Here is a 25,492-nt window from a genome sequence, read left to right as displayed (position 1 = left end):
ATTCTTTATTATTAACAGCAGACAATAAATGCGGCGCTTACTGTTCGCTATGGAGAAACTGACTTTTTCTTCAAGGCTGCAGAAATGCATCTTTTTAAAGTTGCAGATTTTGGTTTTTTGTTTCTTTCCAAATGGAAATGTTTGAGCACTTGCTTTATATTTCCCATTACTTTTCAAGCCACTCTCACCTTTGGCGCAAAAAAACTCAACAAAAAACACTTTCTGCAATGTGGGTTTTAGCCTTTAAACTGTTTTATAGATCCATGCCCTTTTTCTGCACTATATCTAACAGACTTATCTCTTGTGTGTGGTTTTGTTGTGTGTGGGGTTTTTTTTCATTTTTTTTTCTCCCCCCCCCCCCCCTCCTCCTTCCCCACCCCCTGCCCAACACTTTCCCTTTGTGAAGCAGAAAAACCTGTTGCTGCACAAAACCTGGTTTAGGCTAAGGCCCCACGGGCCGTAATTGCAGTGCTAAAGCGCTGCGGAAAGAACCACTGCGTGAAAGCATTGCGGTTCTTTCCGCAGCGCTTTTAAGAGAAAGTTCAGAGTTTTCCTCTGCAGACTTTCTGTTCACATATCTATGGGAAAGCCGCCAGCGTTTCCGTAGATATAATTGACATGCTGCTATTTGCAAAGCCGCAACGGCTTTGCAAATTGCAGCGTGTCCACACGACGTTTTTTCCGCAAAGTGGGCATGGGATTTGTACAAGTCCCATCCCCTTTGCTTGCACTGTACAATGCTGCAGTTTTTCCTGCAGCGTCTCCGCTGCAGGCAAATCGCGGCGTTTATGTCCCGTGGGGCCCCAGCTTTAGCACCTGAGGATGCTTATGAATTTGTTGACTTAATGTTTTTGGGTTAATCCATTTTTGTTCACGATTAATTAAAAAATGCTTTGTCCACAGGGTTTATTATCATCCCAAAACCAAGCGAATTCTCCAAGTGGAACAGTAGTATAGCCATGACACTACCGCTAGAGAGACATACACTACAGGAGCAGACGTAAAGACAGAGGAACCAGGAGCTGCTCTTCCGCCACAGAGCATCAGAGTAGAACATGGGCAGAATGTCTATACGGATTTCTATTTAATAAGAAATATACAGGAAAAAAAAAAAATCACACATGACAGGATATACTCGGCAGAGAATTTCTTTTAGCTTGGTCTTTAGTCCTCACGACTACTCACCCAAGAAATATATATGTGTGCGTGTATATATATATTAAAAAAAAGTCTCCAATAAACACAACTTCCTTAGCCGTTACAGTGGAATTCAATACTAGTCCATTCATTCCTCTTTGCTTTCTACCTTTCAACTTTAATGTAATTTAATCTTTATAAATATAATGTAAAATAAAGTCTGCTTATTGAAAATCCCCAGTAATTTTTTTTTTTTTAATTAGATGGTTATTAAGAATTAATCCACCATTGTGTGTATTGCACTGATTTTTTTTTTTTTTTTTTTTTTTTTTTGTATAACCTACTTCAATGGTTTAGATGAGCATCTGGAATGCACTTGATAGGAAAGCAGTCATTATCTCCAGTGACTTGAAATGTAATTTTTCAGGAAGATGGGAGCTGCAATTTTTAGGTTTTTTTGTTTTTTTTTTTTTAATTAAAAGAAAAATGTTTGCACTTAAAAAAGTTAAATGCAAGTTGAGAAATTTTACTTTGGGTGTAATATAAAATAATAAAAAGAGGAAAAAAATCCCAGGAGAAAAAGGAAACTGTTGTGAAGATAAATATCCTTTGTATCTATTAAACATTTATTTTAATATTGTGGTTTCTAATGCCTCTGTATTATATGTATAAATAATGTAATTGAGTGATGGGCTGCGGGGATTTTGATCATTACACTAGTCATTTTCATTATATGAAAATAGTGATTTCTAATTAAAATATACATATTAATATTAAAAGTTTTTGCATATGCCTTCTGTCTTATTGGTCAGATGATATTTCACTGTGCTCTGAGCTCTAATAAATGTATTTACTGTTGCGGTAAGACACACCACCGTCTCTAGGTTTCCTAACGGCGACCATCCTTGCGTTGTCATTTACATCTAATGCAAAAAAAAACAAAACCTACATGGTTGTGTTAAATCATCTAAACTTTCATATCCACAACATGACAATTTAGAAGCTTTTAGTTGGTGTTTTATTTTTGTTTGAGAGTCTTTTACCTGAGTGAATTGTCTTAAACCAGCATCCTTATTATCAAGTTCTCCAGGGTGTAAGGCTGCCTTCTACATGTGAAGTCTGGAGCACTGAGGTGGCTTGGTTGTTCTAACACACTGCTTGAGTGGGCATATTCTAGTAGGGTGAAGCTCAGCAGATTGGAGAAATGGAGGTACAGTGGCCCAGAATCATTTGCATATTGTGAAATAAATTAATAGCTCGACAACAAAGACATGATATTTTTATGGGAGCAGGGAGAGTTCTGTCAGTTATCCCTGACCATATTTGATGATACTGATTTAATGTGACACTCTTTCAGAGGTAGTTGCTACCACTTGTCCATTAGGTTAGGGCTACACAACATCAAACCATTCAAAGAAAACGTGATTTGTCTAATCTGCCAGCAGACAAAATGGCTGACTTATGTGAGATTTGCAGTCACACACAACTTACATTGAGGTCTATGCAGCTTGTGACTAAGGGCTAGTTCACACGTAAAAACCTCCTGGCTTATTTTGGTCCTGAAAAAAAGCTTCCTAATTATTAATTTTTTTTCTTTTTTGACCTTGCCAAGCTTTTTTTTTTTTTTTTGTGAAAACCGCTTCCCAAAAAAGCCAGGCTGTTTTCCCCTCCCATAAAGTGAATGGGCTGAAAAAAATGCTAGCGGTTTTTTGCAAAAAACTGCATCGCTTATTTTTGCAAAAAAACGCGTGGAAAAAACTGCGCGGTTTTTGCCTCCCATTCACTTCTATTGCTTTCTTCAGGCGGAAGAAAGGTCATGTTGCTGCTTTTTTTCTGCTAGCTAAAAAAAAGCTAGCAGTTCATTATAGGGCTCCATTGAGGGGCTGATTTTGAAGCGAAATCTGCTGTCAAAAACCCCTTTGCCCACGTGTGAACTAGCCCTAAAAATGTGTATTGTTGGGGAAACACAGAGGCTCAGTGGTTAGCACTGCAGACATACGGTGCTGGAGTCCTGGGTTTGAATCCTGCCAAGGACAACATCTGCAAAGAGTTTGTATGGATTTCCTCCCATAAAGACCTACTGAAAGGGAAAATGTAGATTATGAGCCCCATATGAGGCTCACAATCTACGTTTAAAAAAACCAAAACTTACCTGCACTACCAACATTGAGGCAGCAGCTGACTTCCTGATTACATCATGGAAGACAGATTTGCATATTCTTCCCATAGTCCTTTGCGAAGTGGAGTGCTAAAAACTTAAGTCTCCACACACCTATATGGTGGTCTCTTCCTAAGGAGTGACAATATCCCCAGGAGCCATGATATTATACACACCAGTTTAATTCTTTGCTGCCACCCGCTTTGGTCCATTCAGTGCTTTTTAAGTTGCTACTGGATGTTCCATTTAGAATAGAGGTGTATGGCACATAGGGGCCATGGAGCGTCACATTACATCTCTAATGTGCTATATACCCCTTGTCACTGCTGCAGTAGTAATAATGAGTAAGGCATGTCATTGACTCTTGTAACCTAGATGGGTCTTTGAAAGAGTATTACAGTCATGCAAAGTTAGGCCCTACTGATACACTAGATCTATGGAATTATCTGCAGTGCTGATAACCCAGCACAACCCAGTTTAACAAATGTTGAGATGAAAGCCTGGAAGAGGATGCAGTGTTAAACCAGTGCTGCAATCCCTTCATTCTTAAAGGGATTCTACTAGAGCTGAGTGAACACTGTTAGAAATGAATGGAAGCACCTGTGACGCTGACTTGGCCGGCGTCACAGGTACTTCCATTCATTTCTATGGGTGCGTACTGTTTGGATCGGCTGATCCGAACGAACAGTGTTCGCTCATCTCTAGATTCTACCATTTAAAACCTCTTTTTTTTGTGGATAAGCTTTAGAAAAGCTATTCATCTCTTACCTTTAGATGTGCTCTCTGCCGCGTCGTTCCTTAGAAATACAGTTTACAGTTTTATGCAAATTAGTTCTCGCAACGATGGGGGCGGGCCCACTGCAGCTCAAGTACACTATCCTGCGACGCCGCTATCTTCGGCTGGATCCTCCCCTTCTCTGTTGTCTTCCTCCTGCGTCACCTCCGATGCCTGCGCAGTGGGCTCTGCCAGTGAGACACCAGCAGAGCCGAGTGCGAATGCCAGCCGGCGGCCATTTTTGGGAGGCTGCTCCTGCATTGAACTACAAGAGCAAGAGTGACCTCCCAAAAATGGCCGCCAGCCAGCATGCGCAGTCTGCTGTACTAGCGTCTCACTGTCAGAGCTAACTGCGCAGGTGTCGGAGGTGACGCAGGAGGAAGACGACAGAGAAGGGGAGGATCCAACCGAAGATAGAGGCGTCACAGGATTGTGTTCTAGAACTGCAGTGGAGACACCTCCATGGCATTTTCAGTGCTGGGGCCCGCCCCCATCGCTGCCAGAGAACTAATTTACATACCGTTAAAAAACTGGTATTTATAAGGAACGGCGCAGCGGAGATCACATCTAAAAGTAAGAGACGAATAGCCTTTCTAAAGGCTATTCCGACGTCTTATCGACAAAAAAAGGTTTTAATGGCAGAATCCCTTTAATATTGTTGACAGTATGCCATCACATTGCAAGGAGGAGATACCAAGTTCAAGTTATGCTGTACAGCAATTTGCTACGAGTTAGACAGAATTATATCACACACCTATTCTCCCCTAGAAGCAAAAAATAGTTGTGTGATATGGTACTCAAAGTGCCATGCCACCATCCTATTTTAATTTGTTTGTTTCACGCTGAACCCTCATGAAACTTGCATTATGGCTCTGTACAATTTTTACTAGAACCTTGTAGCTATGCTTGACAGGATATTCTGCATATTCTTTGCAACAAGCATACTTTATTAAATGGAGATCCTTAGCACTGAGGCATGCCCCCAAATTATGGCTCCATCCATAAAGCAATGGCTTGGCTGTCTTAAACTCTGGTTCTTAAGACAAAATCAGTACTGTATATCAACATGGAGAATCTTTCTTGAATTGCATCAGAATGTTTACACCAAAACCTGGACTGAGAAAGTAATATGGAATCTTTGACACTGCTTCGTTTGGTTTACAAATACTGCTGCCATATTGTGAGCAAGATACTGTAGTGTTAATGAGGCCTTGTACCTCATTTTAGCAGCTGGATTGCGGCATGTTTGGGTCATTGGACCCTGCACGTAGGACAGACTGTGGCAATGTTATGGCTGTACTGAAGCATGTTCCCGTAGTATTTGGACCACCTGTATAGCACCTCTATGCACAGGCCAGTTTTTAACCTAGTAAGGCCAAGACTATACATTTTCTATTTACACTTTATTCCTCTACTCTTACCAAAAACTACAATAGTAGCCACGATAATGTTCAAATTTAATATAAAACATAAAAAAAAATTACTGCATTAGTAACAACACAATCAAGGGCGACAGATTGGTGGAGAATTATTAGTTATTTGTAAAGTGCAAATTGAGTATAAAATTTCGGAAATTTTTTTGTTTAGGTGGAGTAAATGAATCCCATGAATAGAGTGGGGGATGGGCTCTAATAACAGGGATTAAATATGATTGGCTGGTATACTGACAGTTTTCTGTTTCTTCCCGGTCTTAAAGGCACAGTTTGTAATAAGTTAACAGTCTGTATGTATTCACAATCCTCCTCCTTTTCTCTCTAGGGAAGGTAAGTGATATGGCTTCATCATCATCGACTTCCCATGCTGGTGGATGTCAAACTGTTAACATATGACATAGAAGATTACAGCCCACAACAGATGATAAAAAAAAAAAAAAAAAAAAACCTCTGAAGAACATGACTTTACCTTGGTATCTATATACTTCACACTTGGAATTATGGGAAGTTTTCCACCATTTCCAGGAGTAGGAAAAACTGATTGAAACTTGAGTGTGGAGAAGGGTACAGTCTTTGATACCCCCGGCACATTGAACTTTGGCAGCTCCATTGGGAAGGTAGGCCCATGGTGCTGGAAAGAAAGTTCTGGTAGTGGTTTTATGGCCTGCTTCAAAAAAAATAAGAGTTACATTTCCAGTCACATTAATAAAGAGAGATTCGGTTCATTGATGTGATAGTTTCATGACGTCATACAGGTCATGATGGAGAACAGCATAGATTTTCGCTTAGGCACAAGGATGCACCCAACTCATGATATGGCACAGATTCGTCATGAATTGAGTGCTTACTCTACAGGCAAGGGGAAATAAATGTGTGTGTATACAAATATGTCCTCCAAGCCTAGTGGTACCCACTGCCATAAAAAGGAGGGTATAAGTTTACCTGCCTTCGCCCCTGTCCTGCGATCCGCATCAAATAATTCATTGAGGCTGCAGTGTTTGACTTCTCTGTTAGTCCTATCTTACGAGGTAGGGAATGCTTCTCTAATGTCCTGAAATGGGTTGGAGGGTCAGATATGGTGGCAGGTACCAGGACAAGACAGACTAATCCATTAAGATACTCTACCTGGGCTCCTCAAAGTAAGGATGCTGGAGGGCTTTACTGGCACTGAGTCTGTCATCGGGATCATATTCCAGCATTGCGGCCATGAGAGAAATGCATTCAGGTAACATGCCAGGTAACTGCTGTCTGATGCCGCTCCCTTTCTTGGGTGGGAAATCAAAATTCATAGCTCTTGATCTGTATAAGAACAAATCAATAATAAGCGGAATATTACCTAAAAGTTTTCCACGTAAATTTGCTACTCTTCCCTGCTGGCAGCACTTTCTGTCAGTCTGGTTGCCTTCGCTGCAACCAGACATATCTTATATAAAGGTGTCAGGCAACACATCCCTAGCAACCAGCAATATATTTGTGACCGTATAGTAAATGCATTTATACTTGTCTATCTTTATGGTAAATAATCAATATCAGATTGTAGGTGTAAACCGCTTGGTAGCCCTGGCGATCAGCAATTTTCTTTTTTTTCTTTCTTTCTCACTGTACGCCATTTGACATGTGGATTTTTAAAGCACATAGAACAAAAGTCTCTTACTGTTTGAATTTCCGCAACACAGCCGAGGCCGGAGTGCCCAGGATATCGTGGATTTTAGATATCTGGTCTAATTCATTCAAACCCGGGAAGAGAGGATGGAGGCTGAAAATAAGAGCAAACGGCTGCCATTTATGGTGTTATTTTTACTGGGGAATGTAGTCATGCTTGTGTTCACAGTTCTCTGCAGGGAGAGCGTTTCTGTTGACACAGACAAATGGGAATGCTGATGTCGGGGTTGATATGCTGCGCTGGCATAAGCTGCCTGTACAAAGGCCAGCGCTGGTTAAAGAGCCCCAGGAGTAAGCACTTTTGTGACTTATAGTCTGCCAGGGTGAACCAGGAAGGGCAGGATTTGTGACCACTTCAAAGAGACAGACAGGCAGTGCACTCATGTTTATACGGTTGTAGAATGCATAATTCCACGGAGGACAGGCTGGACTCCTCCACAATATTCTACAGTAAAGAAGATGGACAGAACGCCAGCTCAACTTGTACGCGAGTATTTTAATATGGTTCCAGAAATATTAGAATCCATGTAAAGCATAAAGCCGTATGATCAATCTAACACAATTCGGAGCCCAAAACATTGCTCATATTCTTCGATTATTTAAAATTGATTCTGCAGCTTTATACTTTACATGGATTCTAATATTTCTGGAACCATATTAAAATAAGCAAGCTCAGCAAGTTTATCTGGAGGAACTGTGACCACTGACTGAAGCAATCAAATACCAACTTATGTGCTACAATCCCATGAATACAGTGATCTGCAACCTGGGACATCATCTCCACGCATGCAATGGCAGGTTGGTACATGTAGGGGCAGCCACAGATTGGCCACTAGGGCTTTGTGTGTGGGCAAAGAGGTGACTGCAAGCCTAATGAAAGTGACCCATCTGCCTAATTTACTGCTTCTAGGACACACAACATGCAGGCTGGAAATCACGGTAATAAGCTGGATTTACACAGGCTGTTTATGATACAATATGAGAAAAAAAAAACAGGAGTAAATTCCAAAGGAATGAGAAATGAGATGGACTTATTTATACTTCTCTTTCCTACTGGATCCACTGGCTTTGGCTCAGGAAAACTGCAAGTGTGTTACCAGACTTATACAACTATTTTTCATGTTAGATGGCGGGCTCTTTTTTAATTTATCTATTTTGCTTACTTGTATAGCGCCATTATATTCCACAGCGCTTTACAGACATTGTCAGTCACCACCCAATATAGGGCTCACAATCTATATTCTCTATCAGTGTGTCTTTGGAGTCTATGGGTTCTCAGATTAATCACCATCAAATAAAACATAGATGTACCAAACCCACAACAACAGAGCCTTACCATCTCTGCTCTGGCTGAAACAGAGGGGTCCTGAACAGTGGAAGGGACTAGACTCAGGGCCGGCGTCAGCGCACGGCATAGTCGGGCAAGTGCCGGGGCCCACAGAGCCTCTGGGGGCCCCCCGGCACTTGCCTGTCACAATTTCAGCTCATCGGCGTCCGTCCGCCGATGAGCTGGAATACATACGCGATGCAGGAGCTGTGAGATCAGCTCCTGCTTTAAAGCTCCGGCTTGCGTGTGTAGGCGCGATGACGTCATCGCATCACGCCTACACACGCAAGCCGGGCCGGAGCTAAGCAGGAGCTGATCTCACAGCTCCTGCATCGCGTATGTGATTGGAGGGAGAGAGAGAGGAGCGTCGGGGGATCGATGGAAGGTGAGTGATAGAAGGTGAGTGTAAGTGTTTGTTTTGTATTACATATTAAGGTGGAACATAATGAAGGGCCCATGAAACTGGGGGGCAAATGAAGGGGAGGGGGGGGAACGGCATGACACTGGAGAAGATGAAGGGGGTGGGGAGAGAACGGCATGAAACTGGGGACAGAGATGGAGGGGGCCCAAAGAAACTGGGGGGCAAATGAAGGGGAGGGGGGAACAGCATGACACTGGGGCAGATGGAGGGGGGTGGGGAGAGAACGGCATGAAACTGGGGACAGAGATGGAGGGGGCCCAAAGAAACTGGGGGGCAAATGAAGGGGAGGGGGGAACAGCATGACACTGGGGCAGATGGAGGGGGGGAGAACAGCATGACACTGGGGCAGATGGATGGGGGGAGAACAGCATGACACTGGGGCAGATGGAGGGGGGGAGAACAGCATGACACTGGGGCAGATGGAGGGGGTGGGGAGAGAACGGCATGACACTGGGGACAGAGATGGAGGGGGCCCAATGAAACTGAAGGGGCAAATGAAGGGGAGGGGGGGAACGGCATGACACTGGGGCAGAGACGGGGGACATGAAACTGTGGGCAGAAGAAGGGGGAGAACGTGATGAAACTGGGGGCAGAGGAAGGGTGTATATGAAACTGGGGGAGAGATGGAGGGGGGCATATAATTTACAGGTGACTGTAGGAGGATTATACTGTGTGGGAGCATATAATAAATGAATGAGAATGGGTGGAGCTAAATTTGCAGCGGCGCGCAGAGCGCGCCGCACATTTTGCCCCTCTTTCTGCTTTTTAAAAGATTGGGAGGTATGGCGTTGGTGACGCCACACTCCTGCATGACGTCACTCGCTTCATCTGCAACGCACAGTGTCTCGACTCCCCCCTGCCTCCTTTACAAGGGGGCCCACTGAGGCTCTGTCGCCCAAGGGCCCATAAAAACCTGGAGCCGGCCCTGACTAGACTATACACCAAAATGTATTATAGGAGCTCACTCTGTGTAAAATCTACTTGTTTCAATGTGATGATGCAATCTCACCTGCAGATTTCATAGAAAACACAGCCAGCACTCCACAGGTCCATTTTGTAGGTGTAGTAGCCATCAGTCAGGAGGCATTCTGGGGCTCTGTACCAGCGGGTAGAGATATACTCAGTGTATGGCTGCTTGGAGAAAACACTACGACACGAGCCAAAGTCTGCAAGCTTGAGGACATCTTGCTAGAACAATATAGGTGATGAGGCATTCACTAACAAAACTAAAATTATACACCTAAAGGCAAAAGCATTGAAGGGGAGTGCTAAACTGATGCCACACGTTATACAGACAGATTATCATAAGTACTATAATCACTACATATACATAGATTATTGAAGACAGACTATACACATAAACTGTATATATTTTAGCTCATAATGAGTGAAAATATGCATTAGTCTTAAATATAATGGGTATATAATTTTTTCATATGCATAGTCAGTCATTAAAATATATATTATACATAGACAGATATTACAATTGCCTATATACTATACATATTTACATTACAATAAATGACTAAACCCATAGATATGTATTATAGAATATAGCAGTGATGGCATAAAGCAGAAATCTTCATAGTGCCATAAACAGAATTCACCATGCAGATTTGGACAGATGCTTAGATGTCTGTGCCTAATATTTCACTCCAATAGTTTTAAGTTGGTTTTGTGTGGGTCCTGGCAAAAACGTATGTCTGCGATTGTGGCGAAAAGTAGCCTATCATTTAATCCTGCCTAGGAACTATGTTTGTTGAAAATTTGAGCCAAATCGGTTGAGCGGTTTTTGCGTGATTGAGGAACAAACAGCCAAACATCTAAACATCCAAACACACAAACATCCAAACAATATTAGTAGGATAGGTATATATATATATATATATATATATATATATATATATATATATATATATATATATATATATATATATATATAATGACTATTTGGGCTATACATGTATACTATATATTATTGTACTATTATAGATTGATATCACTGACTTTACGCATGATATACATTTATAAACACATATATAGATCACAATGTCTCACCTTTATTAAAATATTCTCTGGTTTTACATCACGGTGAAAAATGCCATTTCTGTTCCAATTCAAGAGGAAAATATAAAAGGAAACCATATAAAAGAAAAAGCAGAAAATGATGAGTGAAAAAAACAATTAGTGTTATTGAAGATTTATTACTGATCTCAGTGGGAGCCATATAAATCTGTTACCAGTGAGCTCCCCCTAGTGGTCACTGCAGACAGCCAGAAGTTGATTATTGTAATATTGCCCATCTGAAAACTTATAATTTTTTTCTCAAATTGAACTGGTGTTAATAAGGTGGTGACTGCAGGTCTCTGGCCACAGACATCCCCAGTACTAGTGATGAGGAGAGCTATGGGAATATCTAAGATTTACACGATACCACCTGAAGTATATGTGTGTGGGGGAGACATTTTTAATCCATGGGAATGAGTAGAAGCCGAGAGTATATCCATGTAAAGTTGTGTGATGAGGTGTCAGCTTGGCAAACTGTGGGAACTGTTGTGTCACAACAGCTGTATAATATATACAGGCAGGAGACGGCTGACTTAACAATATGCAATAACGTCTCAGGGATGCACTGTAAAGTGACTGTATGCATTTCCTGAGGTCAGAAGAGGTGGGTGGTAGGGCTGCAGGGTTAACTGGTTTCTCAGGTTATGTAATAAGGAATGTGGTTATCAGTGAGGACACAGGGCACATGAACGTTAACCCTTCAGGCTACCCTGGCCAACCCACCTGTGTATGTGCTCAAGAGATTTACATAGTTGATACATGTAATTCCTGATCTTAGTTTCTGGTAGGGGTTGTCTTCTCTCTGCAATGAAGGCAGAAGAACAAAAAGACAAACAATTAAAGGTGAAATGAATAGTTTTCAGTTTTATACCAGCTTAAGCACTGTACTGTGAAAATTTATGCACCTTTCTTATCATCTGTGCTTCAACTACTTAGCATTTTCAAGACGTCCGCTTGCTGTCAATACATGAAAATACTCTTGTTTATATTCAAAGGCCTGAAAACCTGCACACACCTTATACTTCTCTCAGGTGAAGGTTTGCTGCAACAGTATCCAATCTCATATTATGTGAAAACATCAGCAGCACAAATCCCTCTTCTGTGTTTGTAGTTTGCTACAATGTATCTGTGAAGTAACATGAATCCTGGAATTCATACTGTTAGGATGTATTCACTTGCAAACCCTTGATAGAACCACATGCAGCATAAAATGAAAAGCAGTCTGTTTTTACATTAGAAACAGCGTAACCCCTTGCCTTTGGGCTGAGTTTGGTATTAGAGCAAAAAACAAAACAACCCACCAACATGAGTTTCAAGTCTCCATGTTTGAACAGAGCAGCCTCTTAAAAGGGATGTACCATAAACAAGACGTTTCATTCATTTCCATGGGAACGTGCCATTCAAAACTGCTGTTTTGAATAGTGTTCGCACATTTCTAATATCTATAGGAAAGCCGCCAGCGTTTCCGTAGATATAATTGACATGCTGCGATTTTCAAACACGCAATGGTTTTGGAAATCGCAGCGTGTCCGCGCTGCGATTTATTCTGCAAAGTGGGCATGGGATTCGCATGAATCCAATCCACTTTGCAAGTACTATAAAAAGCCGCGATTTTTACTGGCCAAATCGCGGCGTTTCCAGCCAGTGGGGACCCGGTCTAAGGCTAAGGCCCCATGTTGCAGAAACCTAGCTTTTTTATTGCAGATTTTGCTGCGGTTTTTTGAGCTAAAGTCAGGAGTGGATTTAACAGAATGGAAACATCTAACAGCTTCCTTTATATCTTACATTCTTTTTCAATCCACTCCAGACTTTGGCTCAAAAAAAAAAAAAAAAACCAGCAAAATCTGCAACAAAAAAAGCTGTGTTTCCGCAACGTGTGACCTTAGCCTAAAGGTTTCTACAACAAAGTTTTTCCCTTCTAGTCGATTTGATGTTCACTCCCTGTTGCTAGACAAGGTCCATCCATATATACATGAGATAAGAAAGTGAATGGGGTGGTCCTTTTCTCTCTTCACAAGGTGAATGCAGATGGGAGGGATGATTCTCATCACAAATTCCACACATCTGTATACTCTTCTGTACAAAAGACTGTACATTTTTGAAATCTCACATCTTACAATGTAAGAAAAAAAAGTTTTATGTGCTTGTATCTAAATCTGGCTGCTTATGTGATTACAGGTGGAATTTTATTTACAGAGAGCAAGGAGCACTCCTGACTGTGCTCAGTTTATTTCACATGTGTTAGCTGCTTGTATTTGCAGTCCAGTGTTCCTGGATCTCCTATATTATAATTACTTGGTCTTTTTACAGTTACTCCTGGCAGAATAGTATCAGTAATGGGGAGGGTCTAAACACTTCTCCTTATTGCACATACCCACAAGCTCAGAAACAAATGCAAAATGTGTTTCAGCCATAATGTGATTATTAACAGAAAAACTGACAGGACATCATGTATGAAGGCTCATACAGTCATAGAACAGACTGCCCACATTTCAACTGTTCATGAAAACTCAGGTACCCTTTAAGGTTGACAGGTTTTCAGATAGAATGCCAAGTGGTTATCAGGCAACATGAACTAGAATACCCAGCAAACCACACTGTGTTTACTACAATCAGTAACTACACTACACTGGAAAAATTCATGAACCAGGAGGATCAGGATTTAAAGTGAAGTAAGTCTGCTGCGTTACACATAAATGTAGGCGGACAGAGGGAACAGTGAATGTAGATGTGAGATGAATGCATAATAATGGGGCACAGTACAGGGACACGCTGCATCCAGTAATGGCCAGTCACGTCAGGTTCTGTGCTGCCAGACTCATTTTCTTTAGGATATAACTAGTGGTGAAGAGTAACAGCTCACAAGTTATTATCCTAAAACCTGCAGATTATAAGAACACATGGCACCTCACTAAATGAATGGTCTTCAATGTTACATGCTACTTCCAAGCGAGGTACCTAGTGATCAGATGAAAAAAACAAAAAACTGCAGCAATATAGAAATCACACTGCACATACTTCACCAGGAAACTGGCAGAGATTAAGAAAATAAATGTCACCAGCAAAAATGCTATACATTTTACAGGTTTCTTAGGTAGTTTCTTAGGTAGCTTGTTCCTCCTTCTAACACATCTTATTAGATATAGGTGATGTCTTCCTCATGTTCTAATCGCTGCCTGTAATTTCCTTCCCTGCCTGCAGGACATTTGTAAATGTGCAAAATCATCCTCAGTCCTTAGAAAATCCTTCTAGTGTAAATCAGTAAACATTAAAGGAGAGAGGAGGAGATGCATTTTATGGAGGCATTTCTGAATGGCACCCATTGTCATAGGGGCATCTGTAGTTGGCGCATACTGTTATGAGGACACATGCAACGTTATGCAGCAACCTCTAGTTTGCAGGTACTTTCATGAACTGTTATAGGGGCAGCTGTGGCTGGCATGCACTATTATGAGGGCACACAAATTGCAGGGCATAAGAACATTTCTTGGTACAGAAGAATCAGGAATTCAATCATGAGAAGGGGGAGGTTCTGAGGTACTGTACATCTGTGACCCCAAATTAAGTTACTATGAACTCCAATAAAGCCATGACATACTGAAAAGCACAAGGTTGATAAGGTCCTGAGAACTGAACAGCACTTGCTAGGTCTCCTAACAGTATATACACTCAAGTCACCATGATAAACACTGTCAGGGTCTGAAAAGGTGAGCTGGTTCTTGGAGTAAAACATACACCTTACAGGGCAGCTCTACCCTCAAGCAGCCCGGTAGGTGTATAATAAGAGTCCACTTCTCACATGCCAAGATGCAGTATTGGTAATTGGGGTGTGCAATAATAAGGAGAACCAGTGGTCCAGAGCCTGCAGGAGGTACCACAGATTGAGAACCACTGGACTATGGTGACCTGTAGCTGTCTGGAATCACTTCCTAACAGTACATAGTTTTCCTTTGCTTTAAAGGGGCCCGGTCAGCAGGATTTTCGCCGCAGTACTGTCTGGTAGGGTATGACATATTCTTTTGAGCTTTCTATCTGTTATGTTACAAATCAGCAGTCTGTATGTGAATGTCACGCCGGCCTATTCTCTGAGGAGATGAGTCACACTATATGGGGGGGAGAACTTTAGATGCCCATATGTTTGGCTCTGTAGCATCTAGACCCATGTTTCTGGTGTCAATTTATAATTGAAAATCTCAGATTTAAAATTTCTTCAGGTTTCTACAGCTTCTTCTAAACTATTATATAAGACACAGAAGCAGAAATAGAGGCTGCTAGAGACACAGTACCTTCAGCTCCAATTCTCAACAATGTCTAACTGCTGATAGCTTGGTTTCTGTGGCACGTACAAACACAACCCTGGTGCGTTTTTAAACCTCAGATTCTCCATTTGAAAACAACACCAGAAACATGGCTCTAGGTCCTACAAAGCCCAACATATTGTAATCTGAAGTTATCCCCCATATAGCCTCTCAGCGTGACTCATCTCCTCAGAGAACAGGCCGGCGTGACTCTTCTCAGCTAATTCACATACAGAATTCTGAGGTGATTTCTAACATAACAAAGACAATTACAAAGAATATTTCAGACCCTACCAGACAATACTATGGGTTTTGTGGTGAAAATCCTGTTGAAAGGCTCCCTTTAATTTCTTTGAGCCAGCATCAATGATACATGAATGGTGCTGGACTATCAGAGATCATAGTAAAAGTACATGGCACTCACTCCTAACATTTAGAGAACCTTCAGACCCCCCCCCCCCCATACACACACACACACACATACACACACACACAGGGTGAATGTGTACAAAATCTTCTACTACAGCACACAACAACAAAATCCCTGCTTGTACTACCATATTTATATAAGCTTCCTTACAGCAATACAGGGAGAGCATCTGCAAAAACAATCTTTCTCTGGAGGACCCTATAGGTCTGTAAATGATACAAAAAACTTATTGATTTCAATAAAAACTGTGTAATATTTCATTTCCCCTGTGGTGGGAGTACAAGAAAAAAAGAAGTCTTGCTGCCATGCTCCTTCTGACTGCTGAGGGTCCTACCGTAGTAGACACCATGTGATCATTTTATCCAAAAAAGGCACTGTGTAAAGTACTCAACACCTATCTTCAGTTATGTCTCCTGATATCAGCTCAAACTAAAGAGGTAGGAAGCCTAGGTAGTATGAGAAGCTAGCTGCTTTCGGACTAGCTCATGTTCTTAATCTTCTAAGCTATGTAGGTGAAGACTCTGGCCCTCATGACAAATGCTTCTTCACCAATACATGTGCCACACTTGGTTAAGTTTGTTTCTGCATACTGAGGGGGTTTACCTCTTAGGGGGCGTTCACACTACCGTCGGTGTCCGACATGTAGTGTCCGCTCAAAATCTGTCACGGACACTAGGAGCGGACACTAGATGTGTCCGTGACACCTGTCATTCACTTGAATGGGCATCGGGTGCGTTCTTTTGCACTCCGTGCCCGTCCTTTCCTGTCCGCAAGAGAAGATGTCCGACTTCTCAAGCGGACAGAAAAACCATGCACCCCGATGCCCATTCAAGTGAATGACAGGTGTCACGGACACATCTAGTGTCCGCTCCTATTGTCCGTGACAGATTTTGAGCGGACACTAGGAGCGGACACTACATGTCGGACACCGACGGTAGTGTGAACGCTCCCTTAGCTGACGGAAATGCATCCCATGAGATAAAACAAGGCTGATAATGGCTGTCATCAGATAGCTTTACCCTGTTCCATAAAATTAAGGCAATAGAAGTCTGAAGCACAAACAACTGTGCATACAAGATAAAGAGACTACACCCAGGTATACATATAAGGAGTCAGTAGCAATGGCAGGGTGTTACTTTCATCCAACCTCCTATATGACAAGTTGCCTTACTATAGACAAGGTATAGCAGTACATCTGAAAATGCAAAAAGCAGAAAAAGATCCATCTGAATATCTGTTTCTTAAATTAAGGAAAAGCCTTATGTACTGATTTCTACCTCAGCAGGGGAAGAGTACTAATACTTAGAACCCATTCATGGGTCATGGTAAGTACACAGAGTAGAAGCCACAATGGCTTATAAATGCATAAAGGGATGGGACCGAACATGGAATCTAAAAGCCCATAAACTCTTCTTATAGAAGCAGTTTTAGAAAAATCTCCTATTGTGTTAAAGTGAGAGGTCAGTAAGGAAGATGGCACCTCTGTAATATATATACCTCAATCCCATTTGTGTGCAAAGTTAAAACAGATTTGACAAAATACTCGTACATTCACTCCTCTAATATCCCATGTATTAGGTCATACTCTTAGATTACCTTTTATTAACTCATAGATATTCATATCCATCAGTTCGCAGATCAGAGCGAGGCATCCCGATTTCCTGTCGCTGTAATTGAAAAAACATAAAGAGATTGACTGTGAGACAGTAATGGGAATGTCTATCAAAGTAAACTTATTCCCCATGTAAGGAAAAGCTTGTTACTATGAATCAGTATATTCTATTGTGGGTGTCCTAGACTCTGTTCACATCATAGCTTCAGTTTATAATGCTGCCCAACAGATCTCAGTTTTATATTGGGGTCTGTGGATGATTCTGTACCTTTGACAGCAGGGACAGCGCTACGTGTTTCGTTTTCCATGCTGTCAAAAAGTTACAGAACAGCAGATAGAGGTTTCAGAAACCCTAAACAGCAGTGTGGACATAGGCGTGGGTGCCAAACTCTTATCCACAAACATACATTGCAAAACAATGCAGCAGATATGTTAATGGTAGGTAGGCTGTTACAGCCTGGGAACCTACCATCACCCACCTACCCCAGGAGTTATGGAAGCTTGGCAAGAGAGCAGCACCATGTATACCTGGATGGTCTCTGACTTCCTTGGGGCAGTAGAACACAGTGGTAAGGAGGAGGAGGAGGGCTTGTGATGAAGGACATTTGGGGCATTTTTTGTGGTTAAAAGGACAATAGTGCTGATGCAAGATACCGAACTATCAGCTGTGAGCAGGAGATCTCACCACCTACCAAAGGAACTGCCACATGTTATCATGATAGCTGCTTATGTCCCCCACTTCTGCAAAAAATTTCTGCTTGTTATATCCACATGCTGTGACCCCCCTCCTCGTGTCCTACAACCAAGTCGGCTGTATTATTATTATTATTATTATAATTATTATTATTATTAACATCAATCTGCACAGAGAACTAAATGATCCTGCAGTATGTCTGTGTTTCTTTCTTTTTTAGTTGCTATGATTCCTAGGATTTCTCTATCTGCCATGAGCTTCTATGTGTTTCTCTATTGTTATATACTACTGTACCATCTATGAAACTGTATCACTGAAATTTCCCCATTGTGGGACTATTAAAGGAATATCTTATCTTATCTTATCTTAAACATATCACACCAAATCACATACCCAGCATTCCCCACCATATACAGGAATCAGTATCTGGTCTGTATAAGCCAAGAGTACTATGGCAGGAAGAGTATACTTACTAAAGCACTTCATGCAGCATGAGGATATTGGGGTGCGGGCTGAGTCTTCGCAGGGCCTGAATCTCTCTCACATTGTTGACCTGCTCGATGCTAGAGATAAACAACTTGTATGAGATAAAGTACAAGCAAGGAGAGGTGCAGCTACTAGTACTCACTACTATAGGCAAATCGTATTCTGGACCACTGACTAGGACTATAGGGAATGAGGCAAAATGAATCTACTGCACCCCATGAGAACAGAAAGAAGTTTATCTCCACCTTGCTGTCAGACATGTGACCTATATACATTGCTTCCTAAATACATGAGTGCAGTAGAATTCTGAATGTAGCTTTGAATGTGGATGGAGAAAAGACAGATTTTACTGTAGAATTCTGTCAATTTTGGTCTGGAAGTTGAGTTTTCAAGTTTCTATATTCTGTCCCTGTCTATACCTAATAATAACAGTGGTGATTTTTTTTTTTCTCTTTTACCTGGCTGCATGTCACACCATTAATAATAAATGAAGAGCACATATCTTACCCTGTTGAATCATATTGTGTAACAGTCAATGGTGGGACCACAGCTCGGAGTACCCTAGGATCTTCAAGGAATCATACACACGACCATGTGTATGGTCAATGTGCTAACCGTGTTTTTTTGCGGCTAGCTGCAGAAACTCAAGATCTAGCTTGAAAGCTCTGTGCAAAATATACTGATCAGAACATACTCTAAATGTTACAGCAAAGCGGGGGGCACAGTTTCTAAGCCCTCTTGCATACAACCCTGTGAATGAGCTGGGTTCTTGGTTGACTGGTACTAGGATGATGTCCATGTGCCACCCATGCCTCCATGGACCTATTACGGTAATTTATTCCAGTGAGGCAGGAATAGGACCAGTACTGAGTTTTCCCCCAGGCTGACAACACCATACACAGGCCTGTGAAAAATTAGGGGTTGCGTGTATGGGGCCATAGAAATGAATGGGTTGCCCAAACACAATTTTTTCTCCAATTCTATCCCATTCTGAATTTTTTTCCAATTCCCAGTACATTGTACAAAATATTAATGGTGTCATAGTAAAGTACAATTTATCCTGCAAACATTTAACCCTTAGGGCTAGTTCACACGGGGACATGGAGGAGGATTTTGACAGCGGAATCCATGTCATAATCTGCCCCTTTACAATGGTGGTCTATGGAGACCACTAGCGTTCTTTTTTCCGCTATCGGCAAGTGCCGATAGCGGAAAAAAAGGAAGTGAGCTGCACTTTCTTCAGGCGGATTCTGCCTGGCAGCCGCAACCTCCGGCGTCGGCCCATTCATTTGAGCCAACTCCGGGGTGGGGGAAGCCGCGACTGCGACATCATGGCAGGCGGGTTTTGACCATATTTTGACTTGACTCCCCGAGTCAAAATATGGTCAAAATCCGCCCCCCCCCCCCCCCGTGTGAACAAGCCCTTAGTCTAGTGTTTTTTGTTTTTTTTTTACAAAAAAACACGCGGTAAAAAACATGATGCGTTTTTTGTGGGTCGTTCTCTTAAAGGATGGGAAAACCGCCTGGAAGCGGTTTTTACAAAAAAACGCTCCACAAAAAGCGTGCCAAGGTCAAAAAACGTTTCCTAATTAGGAAGCGTTTTTTTCCGGTGACAAAATAAGCCACATGTTATTTACGTGTGAACTAACCCTTATACAGCTCTATGAATGGAAAAATAAAAGAAGTTAGGACTTTTGGACGGTAGAAAGTAAAAACAAAAATCGCAAAAAGGCTCCGGCAGAATTAATCTTAAACATTTTTTTCAAGCTTTTTTTTTTAAATTTTTTATTATTTCCAATAGGAGACTTGAACATTGAGAGTATTATTCATATCAGTCACATTGGCTACTAGCCTATTTGACCCTGCCAGAGGCTGGCCATACACAGCAGAGGTAGGGGCCCCAGACCTCTGGCTGCCATGGCAACCCCCCCTGTCACGCCATGACCTTACTGCAGGTGACCAAGGGTCAGACAGAGGGAATCTGCAGCATGATCACTATGACAAACATATCCATTACCGAGAATTAACCAACTTCACCTTATTCATGATGTATAGATTCATCATAGAGTGTTATAAAGTTAAAGAGGTTGTACTCTCAGGCAGTCTGCCGACATTGCATTCATATATACGGACATAGGACCCCTGTGACCAGTCGGACCTTTACAATTCAGACACTTAATGAATATGGTGGTCTGTGAACATTATTATTTCTCTTACTCTAAATCTCATGCTGTCATCTCCTTACTACTTGCCATAGTGTCAGGTGCAAAGAACACGGCAGGTGTATGTGAAATTACACTTGTTTACTAGTCATAGTCCTATGAATCTGTAAGGGAAACACTGCCACCTGCTGGCAAGAGTAAGATACAGCACATAACAATAGAGAACATGAATGGTTACAAGTGATCTGTAGTACTGTATTGTGTCCCAATCCTATGAGCCGCAATGCTTTGTCTGATAATCCACTGGCATGGACTGAGGCTCAGAAAGGATCACAGTCTACAAGTATTATACCCGATGGAGCGTATGTAGTATGTGGTGACATCATACAACGACAGACTGACAGATTTGTGATGTCATGGAATACTGCAGCAAGCATATTATCCTCAGTCCATTAACTCTCATTACAGCATAGCTGCTATATTCTGGATCTGTATACTACAGACATGTAGGTACTGTAAGAATTATAAATTAAAAAAAATTTAAATAAAATAATATAACAATCACTATATACAGTTTCCAAATACTGGTAACCACTAATGGCTGTATATACAGCAGACATTAGAGCTGCCACTCCTGGCATACATATCTACATTACTATGCAGACCATTGACTTCAGCTCTATTCTTTTTATGGAAGTGTCTCTTTCACTGCAGCCTAATGTTGTATCCCCGATTCAACATCAGAAGAAACAAATAACGTTAGAATAATATAAACAATGTTTTTGTGGAATTACTTGTCATTATACTTATGCGTTACATGACAAGACCAGCATTGCTGAATCTGTATTTTTACTATTTGCTCAATACTACATCAGTATAAATATAGGACTATTTCTCTATAGTCCTGTATAGACACAGTATGCAGGGCCAATGTATCCAGCAGGGGACATATCTATAGGGCATTTAGAGGCTGTAGTCATGCATGTGCCTAAGTCATACATTAGTAGACACGCTGAATGGTATGTAAGAGTTGGGAGGCCCTGATAAAATGCTGCAATGTGACCAGAAGCTTCAAATTACTTCCAGAATAAACCTACCTAAACTGAGATCAGGCTGCGGGAAGTTGCTTTCATCTGATCATAAATTGGTGAGGTAAAGGGGTTTTCTGGGCTGAGAGACATTTTTGATACTGATGATCTATGCTCAGAGGAGGTGGGGGGCTCAACACCTGGACTCCACACCAAACTCTTCCAGGCAGCCTCCCGCACCAGAACTTACACAAGTGACTGAATCAGAAAGCAAATGGATCCCACCCCAGAAAAATGGTGTGATTGGTGTCATCAGATCACTACAACATGCACCATTTCTAGGAATTAAAATCCTGGCAGAGAAGAACATGCACTATGATATATGTTATTTAATAATCCAGTATGTATAAATTCCATTGCTATACACATAACATATAGGAGTCCTGGCACATACCTCTTATACAGCTGCTTCATCTTCTTGCAGGCATAGTACTGCCCATCTTTTAAACTTTGTGTCTTGACGACTTCTGAAAAAGTCCCTTCTCCTATTTTGTGAATTGTTTTGTATTCTGGGATAAGAAAAAATAGAAAGAAAAAACATAAATATATCAGAAGTACATGTGAGAAGAAACAACAACAAAAAATTAGTCCCTGCAAATTCTAGCAGTAGAAACAGTTTAGTAATTGATCACAGAAAACCCCACATTACAGAAAAGATGCTGTTTTTGTTGCAGGCTGTGCAGTGTTTTTTTCAGCCTAAGCCAGGAGTGGATTAAGCAGAAGGGAGAAGTATATAAATGCTGCCTATATATTTCCCGTTTCTTCTGTATCCACTCCTGGGTTTGGCGCAAAAAAATGAAACAAAAAAAAGCAGCGTTTCCACAACATGGGGCTTTAACCTAAGGGTAAATTCACACAGAGATTATTTGCAGGCAAAAAAAATGCCTCCCAACTCTCCCATTTGTTTCAATGAGAGTCAGGAGCAGATTGTTCATACGGAGGAAAAGGTCACGGAAACCTTTTTTGCCGCGTGAAATTTCTGTGCGGCTAACCGCGATGGGATGCCAATACAGCATCGGCATTCCGTTGCAGCATTCTACTCCTGATTAGGCCCGAATGAATGGGCCTAAACAGGGGCGTGTCTTGAGCCGCGGACACTGTGGCTGAATCAGACGCGGAATCTGCGGCAGGATAGGGCATCTCGCTTCTTTTTTCTGCTACTAGCTAGCGGAAAAAAAAAAAGAAAAAAAAAGAAAAAAAAGAGAGGGGCTCCCACTGAAGTCAATGGGAGACATTTTTGCAGGCGGATTTTGAGGCAGAGTCCGTGTCAAAATACGCCTGCAAAAAACACTGAGTGAACTAGCCCTTGGTTCACACAGACTTTTTTGCAGGCTTACTTTGTGGCAGAATCTGCCTCCCATCCATTTCAATGGGAGTCCTTAGAAAATTTTTTGTCCTCTAGCTGATTTTTTTTATTTTTTTCTTCAGGTCGATTCCACCTTAAAAACCTATTGAAATCAATGGGAGTCGGAAAAAAACACAATGTGTTTTTGGTGCAGATTTTGAAAAAAAAAAAAACCGCATTATAAACCGTTGGTATTTTTTTTTTAAAAAAGAAGTCTTCAGGTCCATTCATTGTGCTGAAGCAAAAAACGCAAGAAAAGCCACGTCGAAAAGCGTAATTTGTGACGCTAGGTTCACACCTGCGTTCGGGTTTCTGTTTCAGGTTCCCTGAACAGAAACCTAATCCTCTTATAAAAGCAGTTACCCATCAGAAACCCATGGACCCCATAGACTATAATAATAGCCCAAAAAAGGAATGGAGAACGGAATCCCCAGGCGGAGATGGCGCAGGTTTGAATCTAGCCTGAAGCAGATTTTTTCAGCTTGCAAAAAACTCTGTGTGAATATACCCAAATAGTGTATAATCATAGTTCCGAAGAGAGTTGTGAAAACGTGGTCACATAATTAGTGTCCGCACAGATTTTGTACACTCTGGTCCTAAGGCCCTGGTTTCCCAATATATAAATGTCTCAAAGATGGAAGCCACACCCACCACGCGCTCACATTACATGTGTAAGGCCGGGACCCCACATGGTGGAAACTCTACAATTTGCCCACTGCGTTTTACAGTCAGGGCAAAGTGGATGGGATTCTAATGAATCCTATGTCCTCTTTGCGGTAAAAACCATGGGGAGGACATGCCGCAATTTCCAAAACCGGTATGGTTTTGGAAATCGCAGCATGTTAATTATACCTATGGAAATGCCGGTGGTTTCCCCATGGATATAACTGAAACAGAAAATCTGCAGAGAAAAACTCTATGCACTTTCTGTCTAAAGCGCTGCAGGAAGAACCGCGATGTGTTGCCACCGCAGCTTTTCCCACGGTGCTTTTTTGCTGCAGGACGCCATGTGGGGCCTTAGCCTAAAATGGTAACAACCCCTATGTCAGTTGGGGTCAGGTAAATCCAGGCAGATATCAGAGTCTGGGTGATCTATGATAGCTATTCATGCTAAGGGTAGGTAGACTAGAAACCAGCATAAGGGTGAATTCACACTGAGTAAACGCTAGCTTATTCTGAACGTAAAACACGTTCAGAATAAGCGGCGTCTAAAGCAGCTCCATTCATTTCTATGGGAGCGGGGATACGAGCGCTCCCCATAGAAATGAATGGGCTGCTTCTTTCACTCCGTGCAGTCCCATTGAAGTGAATGGGGAGTGCCGGCGTATACGGCAAGCTCTGCTCATGCCGGAGCGTACACGCCGGCACTCCCCATTCACTTCAATGGGACTGCACGGAGTGAAAGAAGCAGCCCATTCATTTCTATGGGGAGCGCTCGTATCCCCGCTCCCATAGAAATCAATGGAGCTGCTTTAGACGCCGCTTATTCTGAACGTGTTTTACGTTCAGAATAAGCTAGCGTTTACTCAGTGTGAATGCACCCTAAGGGTGCGTTCACACGCCATGAATTTGCGGCCGCAAAATAACGCGGCGTATACGATCCTAACTCCCATTGAAATCAAAGGTCCTATTTAAAGGGATTTTCTAGATGGCCTTCTCTGCTCAGTCTTCTGGTACAGGTGGGATTCAAGAGACAGATTATCAGATTTCTGGATTACCAAACAAAAGATTAAAGTAATGTCTGTGCTATTGTTACATCTGTAGTGAGGTCATGTCACCCAGTCAGGTGAGAGAACTTTCCACTAGCTTCTGCTCTATGCATGGATCGCTTAGTCATGTGACTGTCTCTATGGACAGCACGTCCCCAGTAGTCACACGAGTTACATGCTGCCCCTATAGGGGAGGATGACTAATAGAAGTCTATGAGTGACGTGCTCTTATTATGTGTGGGGACTGGAATCTTCATATGATAATACATAACACTTCTGTGTGACTTCTCACCCCAGCAGCCCCCACAGTGTCCCGCAGGATGTCACACTTACTATTCATGGTGCTGTGATCACACGGAGGATCCTCTCACACATGAATGACCGCCTAGGGCCGGCACTGGCATCGCTCCCCCTCTTCTCTTACACACACGAGGCACGGCACTGACTCTGCAGGAGAGCAGAATGATGCAGTCAGGGCGCCATGTTGTACTGCCGTCTCCTAGGCAACCACACCTGCTCCGCACCCTGACACCACGGCCTCTGCCTCCTGTCACTAGGGCTCCAGGGGAACGTCAACGCGTTGCTACCATACGTCATCACGTTCATGCACCGCCCACATGTAGTCACACTTCGCTCAGATCTACGTTGTTTATGTGACAGGGAGAACGACCAATTAACGCTTTATCTA

The 25,492-nt window shown here is 42.1% G+C and overlaps 2 protein-coding genes across 6 annotated transcripts in view; one reads left to right on the top strand and one right to left on the bottom strand.

Moving 5' to 3' along the window:
- Positions 1-5,979, top strand: part of WDR20 (WD repeat domain 20) — a 46,267-nt gene extending 40,288 nt beyond the window's left edge. For 2 of the 4 annotated variants that reach the window (XM_075282464.1, XM_075282462.1), the window contains one exon: positions 5,829-5,979. In XM_075282464.1, the coding sequence (XP_075138565.1) occupies positions 5,829-5,837 (9 nt within the window). In that variant the 3' untranslated portion in view covers positions 5,838-5,979. Of the gene's footprint in view, positions 1-903; positions 1,604-5,828 lie in introns of those variants that run through there. The other 2 variants (XM_075282463.1, XM_075282461.1) reach the window with 1 other exon arrangement.
- Positions 5,561-25,362, bottom strand: MOK (MOK protein kinase). Of its 2 annotated transcripts, none has more exons than XM_075282465.1 (12): positions 25,138-25,362; positions 22,145-22,259; positions 18,488-18,577; positions 17,305-17,375; positions 11,704-11,782; positions 10,972-11,020; positions 9,923-10,101; positions 7,158-7,259; positions 6,629-6,802; positions 6,446-6,554; positions 5,973-6,170; positions 5,561-5,885 (listed from the first exon to the last, which is right to left on the bottom strand). In XM_075282465.1, exons 1-12 carry the CDS (start codon positions 25,142-25,144, stop codon positions 5,802-5,804), a joined length of 1,257 nt encoding a protein of 418 aa, XP_075138566.1. In that variant the 5' UTR covers positions 25,145-25,362; the 3' UTR covers positions 5,561-5,801. The 2 variants fall into 2 exon arrangements, with proteins under 2 accessions (XP_075138566.1, XP_075138568.1); XM_075282467.1 differs by having other exon boundaries at positions 5,973-6,167.
- Positions 25,363-25,492: the final 130 nt, after the last annotated feature.

Source organism: Leptodactylus fuscus, chromosome 7 (assembly GCF_031893055.1).
Source record: "Leptodactylus fuscus isolate aLepFus1 chromosome 7, aLepFus1.hap2, whole genome shotgun sequence".
NCBI classification, from domain to species: Eukaryota; Metazoa; Chordata; class Amphibia; order Anura; family Leptodactylidae; genus Leptodactylus; species Leptodactylus fuscus.
Note: the sequence above shows the minus strand (reverse complement) of the source record. Positions and strands in the feature narration are given on the sequence as shown.

Excerpts from the sequence above, each read along its gene's own strand:
- MOK (XM_075282465.1), bottom strand. Across the intron at positions 6,555-6,628 it reads CCTTACTTTGAGGAGCCCAG|GACATTAGAGAAGCATTCCC; the intron begins GTAGAGTATCTT and ends AACCCATTTCAG. Across the intron at positions 5,886-5,972 it reads TGAAGTATATAGATACCAAG|TTTGACATCCACCAGCATGG; the intron begins GTAAAGTCATGT and ends ATATGTTAACAG.